This window comes from Triticum dicoccoides, chromosome 5A (assembly GCF_002162155.2).
Source record: "Triticum dicoccoides isolate Atlit2015 ecotype Zavitan chromosome 5A, WEW_v2.0, whole genome shotgun sequence".
Classification (NCBI taxonomy): domain Eukaryota; kingdom Viridiplantae; phylum Streptophyta; class Magnoliopsida; order Poales; family Poaceae; genus Triticum; species Triticum dicoccoides.
The window spans coordinates 104,034,436-104,061,161 of NC_041388.1; the positions used below are offsets into that span (position 1 = coordinate 104,034,436).

Sequence of the window (26,726 nt, forward strand, 5' to 3'; positions counted from 1 at the left end):
AAAGGCAAACCTTAGCACATTATTTTTATAATACAATGGACATGTACAAGGGGGTAATTATTTTTGTTGAAAAGTTTCTGTAATCAAGGGTCACAAAGTTTCCATGGCCATGAACAAAGTTCAAGGCTAGCTCCCATTTTAACAATGCTCGTCTTTCTCACTTTCGCTTTTCTTTTTGAAAAAGTTTTAGGTTCCCCTATTTATTTATTTTGTTTTAAACTTTACAAAAGCACTCAACAGAAATAAATGACTCTCTAAAACTTCAGGGTTGTCTCCCTGGCAGCGCTTTCTTTAAAGCCATTAAGCTAGGCATATAGTGCTCAAGTAATGTATCCACCCAGATCCCAAGGTATATCAAAGCCAATTTGAATTAGCAATGATTTGGCATTTAGTAGTGAGCACAAAGCAGCATATATCATGCAACAACAAATTCTAACTCTCTTCCTATGCGTCAGCATGTCATACAAGAACAACCTATGCACACATAGTAAAGGCCAATGCATAGTATAAACAGTTTCTTGCAATTTTATCGTGTTGGAAACATAGAGAGGTGGAGATATAGTTCCTCTCTCATAATAATTACAAGTAGGAGCAGCAAGCACATGCATATTATATCTATCAAAATCATCATGTGTAACGGTAAAAGGCAACCCATCAATATAATCCTTAATAAGTGCAAACTTCTCTGATATAGTGTAGTTGGGAGAATTCAAAAAGATAATAGGACTATCATGTGTGGGTGCAATAGCAACAATTTCATGTTTAACATAAGGAACTATAGCAAGTTCATCTCCATAAGCATAATTCATATTGGCATATTGGCCACAAGCATAGCAAGCGTCATGAAAAAGGGATATTTCAAGCGAATCAACGGGATCATGACAATGACCATAGCAATCATCCTTCAGTAAGCACGAAGGGAAATTAAACAATGTATGAGTTGAAGAGTTACTCTCATTAGAAGGTGTGCACGGGTAGCTAATCCGCTCTTCCTCCTTTTGTTCTTCGCTCTCCTCATCATCTTTTTCATCCAATGAGCTCATAGTTTCATCAATTTCTTCTTCCATAGGCTCCTGCAAAATATTAATCTCTTCTTGGACAGCGGAGGAGCCCTCAATATATGGTTTAACATAGGCATTGGAACCATAATTATCATAACAATATTCAAGTATGGCAAAATTTTCAGATTTGTAAAGAGTAGCATCATGCGTTTCAATCAAAGAAGCAATTTCATAAGCACCCTTAAAAGCAACAAATTCTTCAATTTGTTGAACATCATAGTAATTATAAACACCCTTAGCATACGGAGATACGATTCCATTATCAATAAACTCACATTGGTAGGGAAGGTGTTTCTTAGGGTTTTCAGAACAACAAGTAATATCATATATTTCACATAAATTCCAAGCATAGCATTGCAAACGATGAATTTGATCCAGTAAATGTTTCCCTTTTCAGATATACGGTGTCGCACATAACAAGCATGCTCATCTAAGGATTTTCCCTCAACTAAGCTAGTTGGGGTTTCAGCACGAGCACATAGGGATCGAAGATGATCCAAGTAAAAAGCTTCAGGAGTGTGATAGATTTTGAGTGGTTCTTCAACCATTGGTTCAGTAGGTACAACTAATTTTTTTTGGTATTTTGCATTTCCTACCCATAACTAAAGATAGAAAACAAGACCACAAAATAAAAACTACTTAGTGATAAAGCAAACTAGCACACACGAGAATATTCACCCATGCTATTGCTCCCCGGTGACGGCGCCAGAAAGAGGTCTTGATAACCCACAAGTGTAGGGGATCGCAACAGTTTTCGATAAGTAAGAGTGTCAAACCCAACGAGGAGCTAAAGGTAGAACAAATATTCCCTCAAGTTCTATCGACCACCAATACAACTCTACGCACGCTTGACGTTCGCTTTACCTAGAACAAGTATGAAACTAGAAGTACTTTGTAGGTGTTGTTGGATAGGTTTGCAAGATAATAAAGAGAGTGTAAATAAAAGCTAGGGGTTGTTTAGATAAAGAAGCAATAAAGTACATATAGCGAGTGTGGAAAAGTGGTGGTAGGAGTTTGCGAAATTGTCCCTAAGCAATTGACTAATTTACTAGACCGATAGCAAGTTTCATGTGGGAGAGGCCACTGCTAGCATGTCATCCTTGACTTGGAATTCTATGCACTTATGATTGAAACTATTAGCAAGCGTCTGCAACTACTAACGTTCATGTGACGTCCGGATAATTAAGCTACAGTAAACCTATGTTAATGATGCCACGTCACCACGGTTAATGTTCCTAATCTCGCGTTAGTTCGAAACCGATTCAAATTCAAAATCAAGTCAAACGTAAAAGGTTTCAAACATTAAAACTAAAATGTTTGGGTTGTGCCGAATAATGCATAGGTATTTATGGTGGACAAATCACACTTTTATAAAATGTTTAAAACTCTAAGATGAACAAAATAGAAACAAAACATTCTTTAAACGCTTTGAAAATATTAAAAACAAATGAAAACTACTTTATTTAAAGTTCCCAATTTAATGCGGTTGAGGTATAACTAGAACTACCAATTTATGATCTAATGCACTAATTAATAAAACTAAATAAACCTAAGAGATAAGTGAAAACAGAAAAGAAATAAATAAAAGAAAATTAACACAAAAGTAAAAGAGGAGAAAGACCCCCCAAATGGGCCTCGGCCCAGCAAGCCATCGGACCTCCAGGCCGGCCCAGGCCACCCCTACTTACACCCTACCCGGTCCACACGGAAACCCTAGCCCACCCCCACTCACCCATTCCCCCCTCCCCATGATCCTCACTCCCCCTCCTCCCGCCTGATCTGGATTGGGAGCGCCCTAGCGCTCACCGCTCGATCCTGCCGCCGCCGAAGCCCCCGTCGCCATCCACCGCTGCATGAGGTCTCCGCCGACGCCGCCATCGCCCCCCGTGCCTCGGCCACCTCCTCGTCCCGTGCCGAGGCCGTCGTTCCTGCGCCGCGCCCTCGACCCCGTCGCCCCACCGCACTCGTCGCCGAGAACTATGCAGCCTACTCGGATCGCCTGCGATCTAGATCGGGGCGTTACATTCAGGTTCGGTTTCATTGACATCAACATCCCCCATCAGAAGCATCTTTCTGACATTCATATCTCCGGCCTACACAAGGAATCAATCATTACAAGTTTTTCATATGTATGTTGCAGCTTTATATACTGCAGCTTGTTAGGCATAGCATGATTACAGTAATATTGCATGAACCGAACATAAGAAAATGTAGAGCTGCTTCTTGATGATACAGACAAAGCATGTAGATCATAATCATAGTAACTCATTTCAAGCATTATTTTAAGAGTCTTTTCAAAAATAAGGTGTGGACCTCAATTACACACACTGCTTGACTCACTTTAACTTCATAGCAGTCGTAGCAACTAATTTCATGTGCAATGAAAATCTAGAGGTGTTCAAAAGGGAAAAGGTCTGTGTAGACCACAAAGAGAAGACACTGAACACTCAATCATTGTACGTTTTTTCATATACGAGTTGCAGCTGCATGAATACAGCAATATCGCATCAACCAGACATAAGAAAATGCAGAGCTGCTTCTTGCTAATACAAACAATGTGTGTAGATCATAATGATGGTAACTCATTTCATGTAAAATTTAAGAGTATTTTCGAAAATTAAGGTATACACCTCAATTACACACTGATTACTCGAATGAACTTCATAGCAGCCATAGCAATTAATTTCATGTGCAATGCAAACCTAGGGGTGTTTAAAAGAGAAAAACTTTGGGCGATTAATTTCATTATGCTATAAATAAAATGCGTTGTAAGGAGGCCATGTAAACAAAACAAAGTCACTTGGTAACACAGATAGAGGATATCTAGATTACCTGAGATAATTTGGGACCTTCTTTCGGGGCACTGTGGCTCTTACTTTTAGCCCCTTGGGTAGATAAATTGCTGGAACGAAAATCCCCGTGACCTACTAACGCCTTTGGCACAACATAGCTGCAATGATATTCAAAGTAATATCTTAATTTTTAACTTTCACATGAGCAGCACTTTCTCTACATTGCAGGTAATCGTGTACAGATATAAGAAATACCTTCCATAATAATCGCCGTTGTCATAATCGTCAAAATCATCATCCAGCAGCTCCTTATGCCTTTCTTTTTTCATCGCATGGTTCTTTTCCGTTGAGCCATGGTTCACTAAAAAGGAACAAAAATCAGTTGAGAATGCAGTTTGCTTGATGTCCATGAACATAAGTACAACCAAAAGTATCTAACCAATCTTTATATAGTTCAAATAATAAAATTCCTTCTAGTGAAATGAAACAGATCAGACAAGAGAACATAACAGAATGTGATCTTATAGCAGAACATGTGCTTTGGTTGAAGAATCAAACACAAAACTAAGGACAAGTGAAGTGCTTTTATTTACATATAAGAGATACACAAAACTAACGACAAATGTAGTGCTTTTATTTACATAAGAGATGTTCTCTTTGTGAACTCAGTCAAATGTTTTAATATCCTAGAAAATCATCTTACTTGGTACCACATTTGCAGAGTTGAGAAAGAACTGCATGTCCTGGGATGTCGCCACGTCTATTGGTCTTTGTTTTCTGTTCAACGCCAAAGAATCACGCCACAGTAAGTCAACCAAGTCATTGAATACAAGAATTCTTCAGAAATACTGCTCACCATAGGTTCTGGGTTTTGGGGTTAGCCCCATAGCGCAAATGAAGTCGTACACAGTTCAAAGAACCATTTGTCACTGCAAGGAATAATGGGGTTTCTTTGGTCTTGGAAGGTATATCAACGCAATCTTGTTCATGAAGCAGAAGTGACTTGCAGAGCAAAGAAACACAATAATGCCAATTAGCCACAGTGGTATTATTAAGCACTTGAAAAGGAAGTAACAAGGCTACCTGAAGAGCCTTGTAATTGTCCTTAGCTGCAGTACTGTTCACTGGTGTGAGACCTAGTTTATTCCCCTGGAAAACTCCGGCACCATCTTCAGCAGGAGCATCCTGCACAAAGACAGAAGACAACTAAGGACACCATCTTATAATTTAGCTGTTAATGGAGCAGAATTTTGAAAAGACCACCTTGGCTCCTGTGTGCTTGAGCTACTACTGAGGCACCAGTGAAGTGCCGTGTTTCCTTCGGGGTCGGTTTCATTGACATCAACATCCCCCATCAGAAGCATCTTTGTAACATTCATATCTCCGGCCTACACAAGGAACCAATCATTGCAAGTTTTTCATGTGTATAAGATGCAGCTTTATAAATTGCAGCTTGTTAGGCGTAGCACGATTCACAGCAATATTGCATCAACTGAACATATGAAAATGCAGAGCTGCTTCTAGATAATACCTAAAAACAAAGTGTATAGATCATAATCATAGTAACTCATTTCATGTACGATTTTAGGAGTCTTTCATAAAATAAGGTGTGGACCTCAATTACACACATTGATTACTCACTAAACTTCATGGCAGTCCTAGCAACTAATTTCATGTGCAATGCAAATCCAGAAGTGTTTAAAAGGAAAAAAGTTTGTGTAGACCACAAAGTAAAGACACTGAACACTCAATCATTGTAAATTTTTCTATATATAAGTTGCAGTTGCACGATTACAGCACTACTGCATCAACTGAACATAAGAAAATGCAGAGCTGCTTCTAGTTAATACGTAAAAACAAAGCGTGTGGATTATAACATGGTAACTCATTTCATGTATTATTTTAGGATTCTTTCCTAAAATAAGGCATGGACCTCAATTACACACAATGATTACTCACTTAACTTCATGTCAGTCGTAGTAACTAATTTCATGTGCAATGCAAATCTAAAAGGGAAAAAGCCTGTTTAGACCACAGAGCTGCTTCTTGATAATACAAACAAAGGGTGTCGATCATAATCATAATACTCATTTCATGTATAATTTAAAGTCTTTTCGAAAAATAAGGCGTAGACCTCAGTTACACACACTGATTAAAGCAATATTGCATCAACCACAGAGCAGTCCTAGCAACTAATTTCATGTGCAATGCAAATCTAGAAGTGTTTCAAAGGGTAAAAAGTCTGTGTAGACCACAAAGTAAAGACACTGAACACTCAGTCATTGTAAGTTTTTCCATATATATAAGTTGCAGTTGCATGATTACAGCAATATTGCATCAACCAAACATAAGAAAGTGCAGAGCTGCTTCTTGATTATACAAACAAAGGGTGTCGATCATAATCATAATACTCACTTCATGTATAATCTAAAAATCTTTTCAAAAAATAAGGCGTAGACCTCAGTTACACACACTGATTACTCAATTAAACTTCATAAGAGTCATAGCAACTCATTTCATGTGCAATGCAAATCTAGCGGTGTTGAAAAGGGAAAAATAATCGGTGTAAACCTCAAACTAAAGACAATGAATACTGAGGGCATCTCCAGCCGCGCCCCCAACAGGCCCTCCCCAGGCGATTTTGCCGCGCCGGCGCCAAAAAAACGGCTCAGTCGCACCCCCAGAAGCCCGTTTTTCGCCGGCTCGGGCCAAAACTGGTGCCGGCGGATCCAGGCCGAACCCAGCGCCCTGGGGGGCGCTTGGGGAGCCGGCACAAGCGAAAAAGGCGCGTGGGCCCGCCCTGGCGGCGACCCGAGGACCTTTTCCCGCCGCTTCTTGACGCTTTTCCCTCGCATCTCCTCCGCTCGCTCGCCTTCCTCCTGCCATTCCCTCCCTTTCTCCCGCCAAACCCCCTCCAGCTCGCCTTCCAGTCGTCGCCATGCCGCCGAAGAAGTACGCCATGCCGCGCGCGGCGGCAACCACGACTGGCAACGTGGCCCAGCCGAAGCAGAGGAAGCCGAGGGCGCCGCCATCGAAGCCACCGGGCATGTCGAACGCCGAGTGGAGGGTGGAAGTTCAGCGACGCGACGCAGTCACCGCCGACCGGCAGAACAGGGCCATTGCCAAGAAGGCCCGCGACAACGCGGCGCGTGCGGCGGCGTCTTCCTCATCGGTCGACCACGCGGGGATGATGAATCCACCCGTCGTCAGCCACGCCCAGTACGCGCCCTGGGGACAGCAAGGCGTCGGATCTCCATGGGGATCGTCGTTGCCCGGCTACGCCGACGGCGACGTGCACGGGGGGTTCAACCCAAACATGACCTTCCCCCATGGCCACCCCGCGACGCGCACACCCTCGCCCGCCTTCGTCGGCGTGCAGTACCCTCCATACAACTACTCGCCGCCCGCCGCCTACGCGTCCACACCGACGCCCCATCTCCGCCATGGGCCACTGCCCTTCTCGCACCTCGGTGACACGGACGACATAGGAGCCGACATGGATGACATCATCGCGACAGGATCGACCGCGGCCGCCGCGTCTCCCGGGTTCGCCACCCAGGACGAGGTAGTGGATCTCAGCGGCGACATGGAGGCCGAGCTCGGCTACGTCTACGGCGAGGACGCGCACGAAGCGCAGGAACCCGAGGAGGAGGACGAGGACGAGGACGGGGAGGAGGAGGAGCCAGCTCCTGATTCGACGAAGGGGCGCCAGAAGAAGAAGCGGGCGGCTAGGACAGGCGAAGCGCGCATCAAGTGGACATCCAAGGAGGAGGAATGCCTCGCCGAAGCATGGAAAGTCGTCTGCCTCGACCCGACCACCGGCACAAACCAGAGCTTCGAGACGTACTGGGAGCGCATCAAGGCCGAGTTCGACGAGCGGAAGCTCGTCGACCCGTACTTCAAAGGCGTCTACATGCAGCGCGGCTCCAAGGCGATGGCGAACCATTGGGGGCGTATCCAATTGGCGTGCAACAAATGGCATGGAATCGTCGAGGAGGTCGCGGCTCGCCCGGAGAGCGGCGCCAGCGTTGAGGATCAGGTACGCACTCCGTTCGCCCGCATCTCTTCGTCGTCAACGCCTGCCAACTGTTTGTTCCTCCGCGCAGCTGCTGCGTATGTTCACCATGTATCGGCGCGACAACCAGGACGCCGACTTCAAGCACCTCCACGTCTACAAACGCATTGACAAGTGCGAGAAGTGGGCGGAAGTCCGACGTACCCTCGACAAGGCCAAGGAGACATACAAGCCGGACGCGACGACTCTGGGCGCATCAGAGGGGCGGCCGGACGGCCACAAATTGGCAAAGAAGGGGAAAAACGCCGACGCGGCAACCGCGCGAGTGCAGGAGTCCATCGAGCATTGCCTCACCGACGCCCAGGCCCGGGCCGTCCTACATGAAGAGAAGACCAAGGCGCGGTGGTCGTCTCTGATGAAGAACAGCGCCATCAAGCTCGACCTGCCCCGGACGAACGTCGCCGCGAAGAAGAGGAACACCGACATGGCTTTTCTGATGGGCGGGGTGGACATGCTCCAGAGCAACGACGAGTAGCTCAGGGCGTGGTACATGGCGGAGCACGGCCTCATCCTGAAACAGATGCAGACGGCAACGCCGACGACGCCGACGACGCAAGCTCCCGCGCCCACGACCACACGGACGCCAAGCCCGAACGACGCCTCTACATCGCCGCCCAGCAGTGCCGAAGCCGCGCCGACACAGCCCAGCACCGAAGCAGCTCCGACACCGCCGAGCCCGCGCACGCCGACTCCGCCAACGCCTGGAGCTGACCCCGCCGAGTGAATCATTGCGCACGCGAACTTGCAGCGTGCGGCGCTCTGTTTTTTGTAACACCAGACTACGTCCGATTGCCGGATTTGTGGCGTCTTTTAAGAGCAGGAACGACCAAGTTTAAATTTCCCGCATCCTGGGGCCGGCGCTTGGGGGCGTGACTGGGAGCTAGGTCGCCCCCAGGGGCCGAACTAGCGCCGGCACGCCCCCAGGCCGCTCTATTTAGGCGCCCTGGGGGGCCGAACGGCTGGAGATGCCCTCAATGCATTGCAAAGTTTGGGAATAGTGACAATTTAAGTGTAACATGAAACTAACAGCAATCGGTAGTACAGGGGGCAAGCTTCTCCTGTCAACTTTCCGGTCCCTCCACGACGTGGCCCCAAATTGGTTAAGCAGCTGAATCTCACAGAGCAAGGCTTTCCTCCTCATTTCATTGCCCACTCTAGCTGAAGCCTCTCCAATCGACAGAACCTCATCCACAACAGAGTTGTAGATTGATCTCTTTGTCCTGACGCCATCAATCACCACGCTCACCATCACCCATATCCTTTCCTCAGCCACCAGGAGCAGCATTGCGAGTGCAGAGACACGCCCCTCCATGGCGTATCTGTAAGCCACCTCCCCAACCTCCCTGGTCTTCTCTGCCAGAAGCCTCACCGCGTTCAGATCCTGCACACACATTCAGGCAAGTTGCAGTTTGGCATGAGAAATTGATCCTGTCTAGTATCAACTATGTAACAGAAGTTTGGAGCTGTGTGTGAGTTTAGTGATGGGACAAACCTTTTGTTGCAGATAAGCCAGAAGATCCTCGACCGAGTTGTCCTGTGACCAATCAACTTGAACCCTGAAGAGAAAGCACGGAGGGAATTGCTGTCAGTTTGATCTCAAATGGCATCGACCAAATGAACAATCATCAGTACTAGCAAATACTAGTAGCACGCAGTTGGTGCCATGCCATTGACGCACCTTCTGCTCATGAGCGCGACCTCGAGCGCGACGAGGCGTGTGCCGTCGAGCAGCCTGACGTCCGTCCGGGCGTTCCTGGAGAGGAGCAGCTGGATGCACCTCTTGAAGTGCACGTCGGCGGCGACGTGGAGCGGCGTCCGCGTGAGCTGGTCCCTGGCGTCGACGGAGGCCGGCGTGATCCCGTACTCCCCGTCGAGGAGGAGCCTGGCACACTCGACGGCGTCGTGCCTGCAGGCGAGGTGGAGGAGCCTGTTGGACATCTCCTGATCGAGGATCCTGGCGGCGTCGGAGCCGTTGCGCAGCCGGCCCAGCGCCGCCTTCTTGATGCTGTCCACCGCCGCGAGGAGGAGCGCGGTGTCGTCCTCCACGATGGCGCGGGAGACGTCGTCATCCTGCTTGCCCATCTTGTCCGTCGTCCCGTCACCCTCTTCGCTCAAGCTCTGCACAATCCAAGCACCAAATCGGATCAAAATTTCGGAAGTGACAAATCAATCGCGCTTGATTCAAATTCAACACAGCGCAAACCAAGACGAAAACCGATCGAAAACAACGTGGTAATGAGGAAAAAACAGGCCCAAAAAATGAAGAGGCTGACGCGTAAATACATGGAGTGGCGGATTATTTGGACAATGCAGCCAACGTAGCATAACCAGTCTGCAGCCCCTCTCTTATTATTATCTCTCCCTGCACCGGCGCCTCGTCAAACCAAATCGCCCAAGAAGAAGAAAAAAGAAAAAGCAAAGCCGGAAGGGAATAAACATGACCTCATCTCAAACGGCACAAAGAAGAAGAAGACCACGCCCCTCTGCGTTTGTTAATCTGATGTAAAAACTTCAAAAACTAGGGGGGAAAACCCCCAAATTAAGCAACACCCGGATGCTGCAGGAGCACGCGCATGCGGAGGAATCGGACAAAATAGCGCGGTATGGAGAAGACATGAACAGCTCTGAGAAGGAAATCGGCTTCTAATTAACCTCCAGCGTTTGCAACGACGGAGCAAAAGCAACAACCCACCACCAATGGACGGAAACCAGATATATATTTTGTAAAGGAAAAACAAGCACAAGCAAGACGAACTCGGGAGAATCTCGGTTGAGAAGACAGCAGCCGGTGGATCTCCAAAAACTGGAACGGGGGAGCGTGATGAAACCGCGAGAAACCCGGACCAGGTCGCGCAAAACATTCACGGGGACAAAACCTCTGCAAAACCCCACCGGAAAAAAGGTACGTAGGTAGGGGAAAACCCCAACCCCATGCCCCGAAACCAACGAACCAACCCGGCAGCAGAAGCACCAAAAACAAACCACGCGAAACCACAGCACCGCCGCACTCGCGAGAGCTCATATCGGGAAGCCACGCCCGAAACCGCAAGGCCATAATCATGTCGTACCCCGAAGAAATCGATGGAATCGAACGCGCGCAAACAAATCAGCAACACGCAGCAATGCTGGCGACGCAAGGCCTCGCTCGCTCGCGTGCTCACCTCTCCCATGCGCGCGGCCGACCTCCCGGAAACCCTCGCCGGGCCTGCTGCTCCCGTAAAAATGCCTCTCCGCCCTCCCGCTCGCTCACACAAACACCCCTGCCGTGCGCACCGCTCGATCGCTTTTATGTACACTGCTACCCGCCCTCTCCGGTGCCCACCCATCTGGGTGGGCCAACCCAAACTAGAAAAGCAAAACTTATCCTGCGCCAGGGCTTTCTCCGTCTGCACTGGTGTGATTTTCTGGTCTTTTTTTTGGGTGGGGGGTGGGGGGTGGGGGTCAATATTATTACTGCCGGATGCCACAGTTTGGCTGCGAATAGTACTGCCAAATTGAAAAGAGAGGTAAACCGTGTAGTCCATAGTGAAATCTCTAAAAATATTTATGTAGTCCATAGTGAAATCTCTAAAAAATATTTATATTTAGGAACGGAGGGAGTATCAAATGTCCACGGACAAACTCAAAATGTGTCAAATGTGTTGGCGGACAGTTATATAAGAGTCGGTTATGTAAGCTCGTGCACCAAACGAGTTCGCGCTAATGCAAACCGACAATTCAAAAGGAATGGCGAAATTCAAAAAGACCGCGCTGATCAATCTGGTGCCTGCAGCGGGGTGGATCTGCCCGATGATCCTGGACCGATCCTTGGTTGAGGCCAAGGTGAGGTCCGGGTCGGCGCGGACCCAGTCCGACGACAAATTGGACGTACCGAATGCCATTCGGCTTTTCGCACCTCCTCCACTGTTACCTTGTGGGTCGTCGTCATGGTGCGAGAAGAGGAGGCGGCTGCGCGCGTTGGCGATCATCCGATCGGGATCCTCATCCTCCTTCTTCACCGGGTGCCACTCACAATCGGACTGGCAACGGGACACGATGGCACCACCTCCTTGTCATGTCGAAAACGGCACGGCAAGGACGTCTGTCCAACAAAGCGGTTGGCCTGGCTGCGGTGGCGATCCCAGCTCCTCCTTGACGCGACCTCTGATATGGACGTCATAGTTACGCGATGCCGAGGGCAGCTCCTCCTTGACGCAATGTCTAATTTGGATGTCGTGGTTGCGCGGCAGCGAGGGCAACGCCCGATCGCGATCGCTCGAGCAACAGCTCTCTGTGCCCCGCGAAATCATCGTCCGTGTGTGTGGGCCTCAGCAGAGAGGGGTGACTGCTGCTACTACTCATCGTCATCGTAGAGCTCCACCTCCTCCTTGATCATTAGAGTGGTGGATGCCGACGAGCCTAGAGACCATGGGTGGTGGCGCCATGATCAAGAGCTTCCTATGGATCAACCCACTGGCGCCGAGAACCAGTAGTCGGGCTTGCCCATCGCTGGGTGTGCGACTAAGAGGAGAGGAGAGGAGGATGGCAATGGTGTGCGTAGGAGAGGAGAAACGGTTTCTGGCAAACATGCATGCTTTAAATAGCCGGGGAAGCGAACCAGCCGCTTTAATGCAGGTTCATTTGCTGGAGTAGGCTTCTCGATCGCTGCATCATCATTGAAGCGGTGTTGATAAATCGTCTGGTCACGTCGGTCGGACCGACATGAATATGGTAGGAGGCCACGCAATTGCATTGATACGTCTCCGTCGTATATACTTTTTCAAACACTTTTGCCCTTATTTTGGACTCTAACTTGCATGATTAGAATGGAACTAACACGGACTGGCGTTGTTTTCAGCAGAGTTGCCATGGTGTTGTTTTTGTGCAGAAATAAAAGTTCTCGGAATGACCTGAAATCAATGGAGATTATTTTTGGAATATATAAAATATACCGGCGAAAGAATCAACGTCAGGGGGACCCACACCCTGTCCACGAGGGTGGGGCACGCGCCTACCCCCCTGGGCGCGCCCCCTGCCTCGTGGGCCCCCTGATGCTCCACCAACGTCCATCCTGACTCCGTATATTCACGTTCGGGGAGAAAAAAAATTAAAGAGAAGGATTCATCGCGTTTTACGATACGGAGCCGCCGCCAAGCCCTAAACTCTCTCGGGAGGGCTGATCTGGAGTTCGTTCGGGGCTCCGGAGAGGGGAATCCGTCGCCATCGTCATCATCAACCTTCCTCCATCACCAATTTCATGATGCTCACCGCCGTGCGTGAGTAATTCCATCGTAGGTTTGTTGGACGGTGATGGGTTGGACGAGATTTATCATATAATCGAGTTAGTTTTGTTAGGGTTTGATCCCTAGTATCCATTATGTTCTGAGATTGATGTTGCTATGACTTTGCTATGCTTAATGCTTGTCACTAGGGCCCGAGTGCCATGATTTCAGATCTGAACCTATTATGTTTTCATGAATATATGTGAGTTCTTGATCCTATCTTGCAAGTCTATAGCCACATATTATGTGTTATGATCCGTTAACCCCAAAGTGATAATAATCGAGATACTTACCAGTGATGACTGTAGTTTGAGGAGTTCATGTATTCACTATGTGTTAATGCTTTGGTCCGGTACTCTATTAAAAGGAGGCCTTAATATCCCTTAGTTTCCAATAGGACCCCGCTTCCACGGGAGGGTAGGACAAAAGATGTCATGCAAGTTCTTTTCCATAAGCATGTATGACTATATTCGGAATACATGCTTACATTACATTGATGAACTAGAGTTAGCTCTGTGTCAGCCTATGTTATAACTGTTGCATGATTGATCGCATCCGACATAATTCTCCATCACGGATCCATTGCCTACGAGATTTTCATATATTGTTCTTTGCTTATTTACTTTTCTGTTGCTACTGTTACAATCATTATAAAACCAAAACTGTTACCGTTACTTTTGCCACCGTTACCACTATTATCATATTACTTTGTACTAAATACCTTGCTACAAATATTAAGTTTCCAGGTGCGGTTGAATTGACAACTCAGCTGGTAATACTTGAGAATATTTTTTGGCTCCCTTGTGTCGAATCAATAAATTTGGGTTGAATACTCTACCCTCGAAAACTGTTGCGATCCCCTATACTTCTGGGTTAACATGCATCTGCTCCGGAGTGTCATGAATGTGCGGCGAGGGTTTTGGAGCGGAGCGTACAACAGTGGCCTTGGTTCGGACACTGTAGTCAGACGCCAACGTAGCACATGTCTAGATGTCCCAAACTTCCCTAGTTTACTTCCTAGGAATTCAGGCCGGCCGTCAACATTTGATGCAAGGTGTTGGATGGCAAAAAGCATCTGAACAAGGTTGTTCGGACGTTTTAGGGCGTTTCAATGCGCGGCATTGAAATTACCCTAACATCATTAAATTTACAACGGTTGGAGGCATATACACATATAAGTTTTCTTTTTCTACAACTAGAAGTCCAATATGTATATTCAACTTACACCACCAAGCAAGAAGCAAACCTACAACCCATGAGTTACACACACATATTGAACAACAATTCCATCTTCTGATCCACAAAATACAAGCAACAATGAGTAAGAGCATCTACAGCTAAAGCCCCCATATTCGCCTCAAACGTACGGGCAGCCTGTGTTGGAGATATGCTCTAGAGGCAATTATGTATGATGGTATTTTCTGTGTTTATGAATAACTATAGTTCTTGGGCATTATCAATGATGTGTATCAATACGTTCTACTTCTAAGTTGTGTTGGGATTTAATCGAAGAGGAAAGAATGAATCAGTACAGTAGAGATAAGTATTTTCCTTAGTTAAGAATCAAGATTATCAATCCAGTAGGAGAACCACACAAAACCTCGTTAGCAGCACGTGCACACACAAAAATAAATACTTACACCCAATGCAAACAAGGGGTTTGTCAACCCCCTCGTCGGTTATTTACAAGGATCAAATCTCATAGTGGCACGTAAAGAGATAAATTGCAAAACAAAATAAAATAAATAGAAGTGCAGTGCTACCTCTTGAGCACTGCGTTGGTTTTCCCCGAAGAGGAAGAGATGATGCAGCAAAGTAGCGTAAGTATTTCCCTCAGTTTTTTAGAACCAAGGTATCAATCCAGTAGGAGGCTATGCGCGAGTCCCTCGTACCTATACAAAACAAATAAATCCTCGCAACCAACGCGATAAGGGGTTGTTGATACGTCTCCCTCGTATCTACTTTTCCAAACACTTTTGCCCTTGTTTTGGACTCTAACTTGCATGATTTGAATGGAACTAACCCGGACTGACGCTATTTTTAGCAGAATTACCATGGTGTTATTTGTGTGCAGAAACAAACATTCTCGGAATGACCTGAAGCTTCACGGAGCAACTTTTTGGAAAATATAAAAATACCTACAAAAGATGAAGCCCGGGGGGCCCACCACCTGTCCACGAGGGTGGGGGCGCGCCTGCCCCCCTAGGGCGCGCCCCCTACCTCGTGGGCCCCCTGGAGCTCCTCCGACTCCAACTCCAACTCTATATATTCTGTTTCGGGGAGAAAAAAATCAGAGAGAAAGATTCATCGCGTTTTATGATACGGAGCCGCCGCCAAGCCCTAAAATCTCTCGGAAGGGCTGATCTGGAGTCTGTTCTGGGCTCCAGAGAGGGGAATCCGTCGCCATCGTCATCATCAACCATCCTCCATCACCAATTTCATGATGCTCACCGCCGTGCATGAGTAATTCCATCGTAGGCTTGCTGGACGGTGATGGGTTGGATGGGATTTATCATGTAATCGAGTTAGTTTTGTTAGGGTTTGATCCCTAGTATCCACTATGTTCTGAGATTGATGTTGCTATGACTTTGCTATGCTTAATGCTTGTCACTATGGCCCGAGTGTCATGATTTCAGATCTGAACCTATTATGTTTTCATCAATATATGAGAGTTCTTGATCCTATCTTGCAAGTCTATGGTCACATATTACGTGTTATGATCCGTTAACCCTGAAGTGACAATAATCGGGATACTTACCGGTGATGACCGTAGTTTGAGGAGTTCATGTATTCACTATGTGTTAATGCTTTGTTCCGGTAATCTATTGAAAGGAGGCCTTAATATCCCTTAGTTTCTATAAGGACCCCGCTGCCATGGGAGAGTAGGACAAAAGATGTCATGCAAGTTCTTTTCCATAAGCACGTATGACTATATTCGGAATACATGCCTACATTACATTGATGAACTGGAGCTAGTTCTGTGTCACCCTAGGTTATGATTGTTACATGATGAACCGCATCCGGCATAATTCTCCATCACTGATCCATTGCCTATGAGCTTTTCATATATTGTTCTTTGCTTATTTACTTTTCCATTGCTATTGCTATCATCACTACAAAATACCAAAAACATTACTTTTACTATTGTTACCTTTTGCTACCGTTACCACTACTATCATATTACTTTGCTACTAAACACTTTGCTGCAGATATTATGTTTTCAGGTGTGGTTGAATTGACAACTCAGCTGCTAATACTTGAGAATATTCTTTGGCTCCCCTTGTGTCGAATCAATAAATTTGGGTTGAATACTCTACCCTCGGAAACTGTTGCGATCCCCTATACTTGTGGGTTATCAAGACTATTTTCTGGCGCCGTTGCCGGGGAGCATAGCTCTATTCTTTGAGTCACTTGGGATATATATATCTGCTTATCATTATGAAGAACTTGAATGATCCAAGAACCAAGATTTATCCCTCAACTACGAGGGGAGGTAAGGAACTGCCATCTAGCTCTGCACTTGATTCACCTTCTGTTTTGAGTAAGCTTGCGACACCTAAACCTACTTTTGTCTATTCGTTCTGATATGTCGCATGTTATTGATGATGCCACTTCTGCTATGCATGATACTTATGATGAAACTACTTCTATGCTTGATACTACTGTGCCACTTGGTGATTTTCTTGATGAACAACTTGCTAGGGCTAGAGAGATTGAAAATATTGAATCTGATAATACTGATGAAAGTGATGATGAAGAATCACTTGTTATTCCTAAGGGTTATGTTTTTTTATCAAGAAGCTTCTTTAGCTATTTTAGCTTGCAAAGATAGATATGAACTCAAAAGGTTATTAGCTAAATGGAATAAGCAATCTCTAAATGCTAGAATGAAACCTGACCCTGCTTTTGCTACTTCACCTATCTGTGATACTGATAAGGATTATGAATCCTCTGTTGATCCTGATATAATTACTTTGGTTGAATCGGATCCTTTTCATGGTTATGAATCTGAAACTGTTGTGGCACATCTTACTGAACTTAATGATATAGCCACCCTATTCACTAAAGATGAGAGAACTCGTTACTTTTACATCCTTAAAATATTTCCGTTCTCATTAAAGGGTGATGCTAAGATATGGTTTAATTCTCTTGATCCTGGTTGTGTGCTAGTCCCCAGGATATGATTTATTACTTCTCTGCTAAATATTTCCCTGCTCATAAGAAACAAACTGCTTTAAGGGGTATATATAATTTTGCGCAAATTGAAGAAGATAGTCTCCCACAAGCTTGGGGGAGGCTTCTCCAATTACTTAATGCTTTGCCTAATCATCCTCTTAAGAAAAATGAAATACTTGATATCTTTTATAATGGACTAACCGATGCCTCCAGAGATTACCTGGATAGTTGTGCTGGTTCTGTTTTCAGGGAAAGAACACCGGATGAAGCTGAAATTCTATTGAATAATATGTTGGCAAATGAAAATAATTGGACACCTCTGGAGCCAGTTCCTGAACCTACTCCTAAACCAACTCCGAAGAAGAGGGGTATTCTATTTCTCAGTCCTGAAGATATGCAAGAGGCAAAGAAATCTATGAAAGAAAAAGGTATTAAAGCTGAAGATGTTAAGAATTTACCTCCTATTGAAGAAATACACGGTCTTAATTTACCGCCTGTTGAAGAAACATATGGTCTTATTCCTCTACCTATTGAAGAAAACTCATGGTCTTGATAACCCGACACAGGTAGTAAAGGTAAATTCTCTCTATAGATATGATAAAGCTGAAATCCCATTTACTAAGTTTGCTAGCCCATGCTTAGATGAGTTTGATAAATTTATGGCTAAGCAAGAAGATTTTAATGCTTATTTTGGTAGACAATTGAAATACAATTCAAATATGCTTGAACACTTGGGTGATTATATGGCTAATGTCAAAGGTGAACTTAAACTTATTAGTAAACATGCTTCTATGGTTACCAATCAAGTAGAACAAGTACTTAAGGCTCAAAATGATTTGCTCAATGAATTGAATAGTAAGAATAATGATCATGCTGTTAGAGTTATGACTAGAGGTGGTAGAATGACTCGGGAACCTTTATATCCTGAAGGCCATCCTAAGAGAATTAAGCAAGATTCTTAGAGAAATAATATAGATGCACCTAGTTCTTCTAAAAAGAAGAAAAGGAAAAATGATAGGACTTTGCATGCTTCTAGTGAACCTATTACTGAAACACCTGAGAATCCAAATGATATTTCTATCTCTGATGCTGAAACACAATCTGGTAATGAACCTGAAACTAGTGATAATATTAATAATAATGTTCATGATGATGCTCAACCTAGTAATGATAATGATGTAGAAATTGAACCTGCTGTTGATCTTGATAACCCACAATCAAAGAATCAACGTTATGATAAGAAAGACTTTGTTGCTAGGAAACATAGCAAAGAAAGAGAGCCTTGGGTTCAGAAACCCATGCCTTTTCCTCCCAAACCATCCAAGAAAAAGGATGATGAGCATTTTGAGCGCTTTGCTGAAATGATTAGACCTATCTTTTTGCCTATGCGATTAACTGATATGCTCAAAACCAATCCTTATGCTAAATAACATGAAAGATATTATAACAAATAAAAGAAAGATACCGGAAGCTGAAATTTCCACCATGCTTGCTAATTATACTTTTAAGGGTGGAATACCAAAGAAACTTGGAGATCCAGGAGTACCCACTATACCATGCTCCATTAAAATAAACTATGTTAAAACTGCTTTATGTGATCTTGGAGCCGGTGTTAGTGTTATGCCTCTCTCTTTATATCATAGACTTGATTTGAATAAGTTGACACCTACTGAAATATCTTTGCAAATGGCTGATAAATCAACTTCTATACCTGTCGGTATTTGTGAGGATGTGCCTATTGTAGTTGCAAACGTTACTCTTTTAACAGACTTTGTTATTCTTGATATTCCCAAGGACGATAGTATGTCTATTATTATTGGAAGACCTTTTTTGAATACTGCAGGGGCTATTATTGATTGCACTAAAGGCAATGTCACTTTTCATGTTAATGGTAATGAGCATACGATACACTTCCCGAGGAAACAACCTCAAGTTCATAGTATTAACTCTATTGGAAAAATTCCATCGATTATATTTGGAGGTTTTGAATTTCCTCTTCCTACTGTCAAGAAGAAATATGATATTCTTATTATTCGGGATGTGCATATCCCCGTTGAGGTAACATAGTGTTATTCGAAATTACTCCGGTTTCATGTTATTCGGAATGAGTTCGTTAATAAGACTTGATCAACCTTGTTAGTGGATCCCTTTTGATGATCATGAGATGGATGAAACTAGAAGGCACAACCTTCTGTACCCCACTTTTACTTTCTGTTATTTATATTAAATAAAATAAAAATAATATTTTTCCGTCTGTTATCTTATTATCCGTGCAATATAAAAATACCTCGAAAATAAAAGTTCTCCAAATGCCCTGAAATTAAAATATGATTTTTTTCCATAATATTTGAGAATATTTGGCACTAAGAACACAGCAGGGGGGGTCAACCACCTGCCCACGAGGGTGGAGGGCGCGCCCTACCCCTAGGTGCGCCCCCGGCCTCGTGGGCCCACGGTGGCCCTCCTCCACTTATCCTTTCACCCATACACTTCTTCTTCCTCCCACAAACACGAATAACCAGCTCAAACCCGAGTCCAAGCTCGTTTTGCTGCCATTTTCGATCTCCTTGCTCAAAGCACCTCTCACAAAACTGGTTGGGAAGATTGTTCTTTGGTATGTGACTCCTCCATTAGTCCAATTAGTTTTTGTTCTAGTGCTTTATTCATTGCAAATTTTTGCTGCTTAGGTGACCCTGTTCTTGAGCTTGCATGTCAAATTTATATGGTCAAAAGTAGTTTTGATGCATGATATAGGCTCTAGGCACCTGTAGGAGTAGTTGCTATCAATATTATTGAGTTTGGTTTACTTTCATTTTGAAGTTACTAAAAATTTCAGAATTTTCCAGAAAATGATAAAGAGATTTTTGAGGGGCTCATCGAGCCGAAGCTCAAGGGAAAAGAAAAATGAAGAGGCACAGAAGCCTAAATATAATTTGCCTCGCATCGCGGAGGTTAGGCCGTGTGAATGGCCCTCCGATGAATTCTTGAGAGCAACCGGGATTTATGAGGATTTTTATGAATTGGCAAAGAATGCAGGCCTCACCGACTTCCTCCACGACCAACGCGAACAGTATCTCTTACTCACCAATACTTTTGTGCAAAACTTCTACTATTATCCTAGGGAATCACCTCCTTCAGTAGAGTTTCATTTATATGATGTGGTTAAGAAGATGTCACTTTATGATTTTTGCCGGGTTTGTTTGGTCCCTTCTGAGGGTAGTTTAGAGGAACCACATCGCAAGGATGTGGAAGGTTTTATTGATACTATCACTGTAGGGGAAACTAGGAAGGCTTCCGATGCAAGAATCACTAGCATACATTTTCCTGTTTTACACTACTTTGCAATATTTGCTAGTCGTTGCTTAATTGGTCGCGGAAACTGTGGAAACCTTAGTGTTCCTGATATTTTTATTCTGTTCCATGGCTTATTCCATGATAACTCTGTTAGTATGGGCCGTATTATTGCTAAACGGTTAAGTCTTAACCGTACAAAAGGACCCATCTTTGATGGTATTTATGTTTCACGCCTTGCTGCACATTATGATATACCTATTAGGCACTATGAAAAAGAAGAAAAATTGCTGCCTCGTGTTTATTTAGATTATAAGAGTATGGTAGCACATGATTTTATTATAAAGAATAGGGAAGGGGAGCTGAAATACAAACTGTTCTTTGATCAACATCATCTTGAGACTATCACCTTGCCTGCTCCTTCCTTATTGATTTATCTTCAGGCAAGTACCTCGTCTCGCCGAAGGACATTCACACTCACCAGAACCCTACATCAGCCACAGAGCCAGAGTCGGAACCACAAGTTGATCCTCCACGACAGTCTAATTACCTGTGGGATCCAGAGATGATTGCCAACTAGTGGCAATCAGAGTCTTCTTCATCTCAGTATGACCCCAACTTCTACTACGGATATCAGCCAGGCCAACTGTGGCAATAGACCAACTTAGGCCAAAAGCCTAAGCTTGGGGGAGTACGTATTTCTCACCGATAATACATTTATGTTCACACACTCATTGCTAGATGTCGTTGCTCATACTTTTTCATTGTATCATCCATGCTAGTTTATTTTCCTTTTTATGCCTTCTTCTTGTGTGTTTAATAAACCTTAAGAAAAACAAAAAAATAGTTGTAGCTTTTAATTAGTTTACTTTCCATGCTTGTAGTAGTAATTAAAAAGAAAACCCAAAAAGATTTCATGTTCTTCTTTTGCTTGTTGGGAGCTTTCCCGTGTAAATAGTTGTATTTCTTTTCTTTTCTTTGGGGTCGATAGGAGAAGACCATAATTAAATTGTTGAAGTGGCTCTTATATGCATTATTGATAATCTGACAAAAGAGCCCATATTGCCTTGTCTTCTCCTGTTTATTGAATGCTTGCAGATTCCAGCTTAGTCCAATGCACGTGCACTATTATTATTATTCACATCATTCGATCATGCAAGTGAAAGGCAATTATGATGTTATATGATGGACTGACTGAGATGAGAAAAGCTGGTATGAACTCGACCACTTTTGTTTTTGTAAATATGATTAGTTCATCGTTCCTGATTCAGCCTATTATGGATAAACATGTTTGCAATGACAACTAGAGATCATAGTTTCTTGTGCCATGCTTGATTAGCTATGAGTTATAATGGTTTACCTTGCGTGCCAACATGCTATTAAAATGGTTATGATGTGGTATGATAGGGTGGTATCCTCCTCTGAATGATTTAAGTGACTTGACTTGGCACATGTTCACGCATGTAGTTGAAACAAAATCAACATAGCCTTCACGATATTTATGTTCATGGTGGATTATATCCTACTCATGCTTGCATTTGGTGTCAATTAATTTTAATGCATGTTCATGACCGTTGTCGCTCTCTAGCTGGTCGCTTCCCAGTCTTTTGCTAGCCTTCACCTGTACTAAGCAGGAATACTGCTTGTGCATCCAACTCCATAAACCCCAAAGTTATTCCAAATGAGTCCACTATACCTACCTATATACGGTATCTACCTGCCGTTCCAAGTAAATTTGTATGTGCCAAACTCTAAACCTTCAAATAAATATCTTGTTTTGTGTGCTCGAATAGCTCATGTATCAACTAGGGATGTCCGTATCTTCCATGTTAGGTGGGTTATTCTCAAGAGGAGTGGACTCCGCTCCTCACTCACGAGATAAATGGCTGGTCACCGGGATGCCCAGTCCCATGCTTTATGCAAACTAAATCAAAATAATTGCAAACAAAACTCCCCCTGGGACTCTTGTTAGTTGGAGGCACTCGTTTTTTCGAGCAAGCCGTGGATTGATGCTTGTTGGTGGAAGGGGGAGTATAAACTTTACCATTCTGTTTGGGAACCGCCTATAATGTGTGTAGCATGGAAGATATTGCCATCTCTAGGTTGTTATATTGACAATGAAAGTATACCGCTCAAAATATTATTCACCTCTGTTTCAAAAACGAGCTCTGGCACCTCTACAAATCCCTGCTTCCATCTGCGAAGGGCCTATCTATTTACTTTTATGTTGAGTCATCACCCTCTAATTAAAAAGCACCAGTTAGAGAGCACCGTTGTCATTTGCATTCATTATTGTTAGTTTACATTAGGTATGACTTGACTCGATCTTTTTTACCATAAATTACAATGTCTAGCCAGTCCTTGGTCTTTAAAGGTGCTCTGCATTTATGTTTTGCGGTCTCAGAAAAGGGCTAGCGAGATACCATCTTGTTATATCATATTATGATTGTTTTGAGAAAGTGTTGTCATCCGAGATTTATTATTATGGCTCGCTAGTTGATTATGCCATTGATATGAGTAAACTTGAGACCTATGCGTTTTTGTGAATGTGGTTAGTTATAATCTTTGCTGAAAACTTGAATGTTGGCTTTACATATTTACAACAACAAGACCAAACAGAGTTTGTAAAAGTTTTTCTTTATCACTTTCAGTTTGTCAACTGAATTGTTTGAGGACAACCAAAGGTTTAAGCTTGGGGGAGTTGATACGTCTCCGTCGTATCTACTTTTCCAAACACTTTTGCCCTTGTTTTGGACTCTAACTTGCATGATTTGAATGGAACTAACCCGAACTGACGTTGTTTTCAGCAGAATTACCATGGTGTTATTTATGTGCAGAAACAAACGTTCTCGGAATGACCTGAAACTTCATGGAGCAACTTTTTGGAAAATATAAAAAATACCTGCAAAAGATGAAGGCCAGGGGGCCCACCACCTGTCCAGGAGGGTGGGGGCGCGCCTGCCCCCCTAGGGCGCGCCCCCTACCTCGTGGCCCCCCTCGAGCTCCTCCGACTCCAACTCCAACTCTATATATTGTGTTTCAGGGAGAAAAAATCAGAGAGAAAGATTCATCGCGTTTTACGATACGGAGCCGCCGTCAAGCCCTAAAACCTCTCGAGAGGGCTGATCTGGAGTCTGTTCGGGGCTCCGGAGAGGGGAATCCGTTGCCATCGTCATCATCAACCATCCTCCATCACCAATCTCATGATGCTCACTGCCGTGCGTGAGTAATTCCATCATAGGCTTGCTGGACAGTGATGGGTTGGATGAGATTTATCATGTAATCGAGTTAGTTTTGTTAGGGTTTGATCCCTAGTATCCACTATGTTCTGAGATTGATGTTGCTATGACTTTGCTATACTTAATGCTTGTCACTAGGGCCAGTGCCATGATTTCATATCTGAACCTATTATGTTTTCATCAATATATGAGAGTTCTTGATCCTATCTTGCAAGTCTATAGTCACCTATTATGTGTTATGATCCGTTAACCCCAAAGTGACAATAATCGGGATACTTACCGGTGATGACCATAGTTTGAGGAGTTCATGTATTCACTATGTGTTAATGCTTTGTTCTGGTACTCTATTAAAAGGAGGCCTTAATATCCCTTAGTTTCCGTAAGGACCCCGCTGCCACGGGAGGGTAGGACAAAAGATGTCATGCAAGTTCTTTTCCATAAGCACATATGACTATATTCGGAATACATGCCTACATTACATTGATGAACTGCAGCTAGTTCTATGTCACCCTAGGTTATGATTGTTACATGATGAACCGCATCCGGCATAATTCTCCATCACTGATCCATTGCCTACGAGCTTTTCATATATTGTTCTTTGCTTATTTACTTTTCCGTTGCTATTGCTATCATCACTACAAAATACCAAAAACATTACTTTTACTATTGTTACCTTTTGCTACCGTTACCACTACTATCATATTACTTTGCTACTAAACACTTTGCTGCAGATATTAAGTTTTCAGGTGTGGTTGAATTGACAACTCAGCTGCTAATACTTGAGAATATTCTTTGGCTCCCCTTGTGTTGAATCAATAAATTTGGGTTGAATACTCTACCCTCGAAAATTGTTGCGATCCCCTATACTTGTGGGTTATCACTTGTCAATCCCTACACAGCCACTTACGAGAGTGAGATCTGATAGATATGATAAGATAATATTTTTGGTATTTTGATGATAAAGATGCAAAGTAAAATAAAAGCAAAATAAAAGCAAAAGGAAATAAATAAGTGTTAGTAGATTAATATGATGAAGATAGACCCGGGGGCCATAGGTTTCACTAGTGGCTTCTCTCGAGAGCATAAGTATTCTACGGTGGGTGAACAAATTACTGTTGAGCAATTGACAGAATTGAGCATAGTTATGAGTATATCTAGGTATGATCATGTATATAGGCATCACGTCCGAGACAAGTAGACCGACTCCTGCCTGCATCTACTACTATTACTCCACTCATCGACCGCTATCTAGCATGCATCTAGAGTATTAAGTTAATGAAAATAGAGTAACGCCTTAAGCAAGATGACATGATGTAGAGGGATAAACTCATGCAATATGATGAAAACCCCATTTTGTTATCCTCGATGGCAACAATACAATACGTGCCTTGCTGCCCCTACTGTCACTGGGAAAGGACACCGCAAGATTGAACCCAAAGCTAAGCACTTCTCCCATTGCAAGAAAGATCAACCTAGTAGGCCAAACCAAACTGATAATTCGAAGAGACTTGCAAAGATAACCAATCATACATAAAAGAATTTAGATAAGATTCAAATATTGTTCATAGATAGACTTGATCTTAAACCCACAATTTATTGGTCTCAACAAACACACCGCAAAAACAAGATTACATCGAATAGATCTCCACAAGAGAGGGGGAGAACATTGTATTGAGATCAAAAAAGAGAGAAGAAGCCATCTAGCTACTAACTATGGACCCGTAGGTCTGAGGTAAACTACTCACACTTCATTGGAGGGGCTATGGTGTTGATGTAGAAGCCCTCCATGATCGATGCCCCCTCCGGCGGAGCTCCAGAACAGGCCCCAAGATGGGATCTCGTGGATACAGAAATTTGCGGCGGTGGAATTAGGGTTTTGGCTCCGTATCTGATCGTTTGGGGGTATGTAGGTATATATAGGAGGAAGGAGTGCGTCTGTGGAGCAACATGGGGCCCACGAGGGTAGAGGGCGCGCCTGGGGGGTAGGCGCACCCCCTACCTCGTGGCCTCCTCTTTTGTGTCTTGACGTAGGGTCCAAGTCTCCTGGGTCTTGTTCGTTGAGAAAATCACGTTCCCGAAGGTTTCATTCTGTTTGGACTCCGTTTGATATTCCTTTTCTTCGAAACCCTGAAATAGGCAAAAAAACAACAATTCTGGGTTGGGCCTCCGGTTAATAGGTTAGTCCCAAAAATAATATAAAAGTGGATAATAAAGCCCAATAATGTCCAAAACAGTAGATACTATAACATGGAACAATCAAAAATTATAGATACATTGGAGACGTATCAAGCATCCCCAAGCTTAATTCCTGCTCGTCCTCAAGTAGGTAAATGATAAAAACAGAATTTTTGATGCGGAGTGCTACTTGGCATAATTTTAATGTAATTCTTCTTAATTGTGGCATGAATATTCAGATCCGAAATATTCAAGATAAAAGTTCATATTGACATAAAAATAATAATACTTCATGCATACTAACAAAGCAATTATGTCTTCTCAAAATAACATGGCCAAAGAAAGCTCATCCCTACAAAATCATATAGTTTAGTCATGTTTCATTTTCGTCACACAAGAATGCTCTCATCATGCACAACCCCGATGACAAGCCAAGCAATTGTTTCATACTTTAGTAATCTCAAACCTATAAACTTTCACACAATATATGAGCGCGAGCCATGGACATAGCACTATGGGTGGAATAGAATATAATGAGGGGGGTTATGTGGAGAAGACAAAAAAGGAGAAAGTCTCACATCAATGAGGCTAATCAATGGGCTATGGAGATGCTCATCGATTGATGTTAATGCAAGGAGTAGGGATTGCCATGCAAT

The 26,726-nt window shown here is 43.9% G+C and overlaps 1 protein-coding gene across 1 annotated transcript; it reads right to left on the bottom strand.

Annotated features, from left to right (window-relative positions):
• Positions 1-4,989: 4,989 nt before the first annotated feature.
• Positions 4,990-10,129, bottom strand: LOC119299253. The gene is made up of 5 exons (XM_037576504.1): positions 9,607-10,129; positions 9,421-9,484; positions 8,971-9,309; positions 5,153-5,241; positions 4,990-5,038 (listed from the first exon to the last, which is right to left on the bottom strand). The coding sequence occupies exons 1-5, from the start codon at positions 10,008-10,010 to the stop codon at positions 4,990-4,992; spliced, it is 945 nt and encodes a 314-aa protein (XP_037432401.1). The 5' UTR covers positions 10,011-10,129.
• Between the last annotated feature and the right edge of the window lie 16,597 nt (positions 10,130-26,726).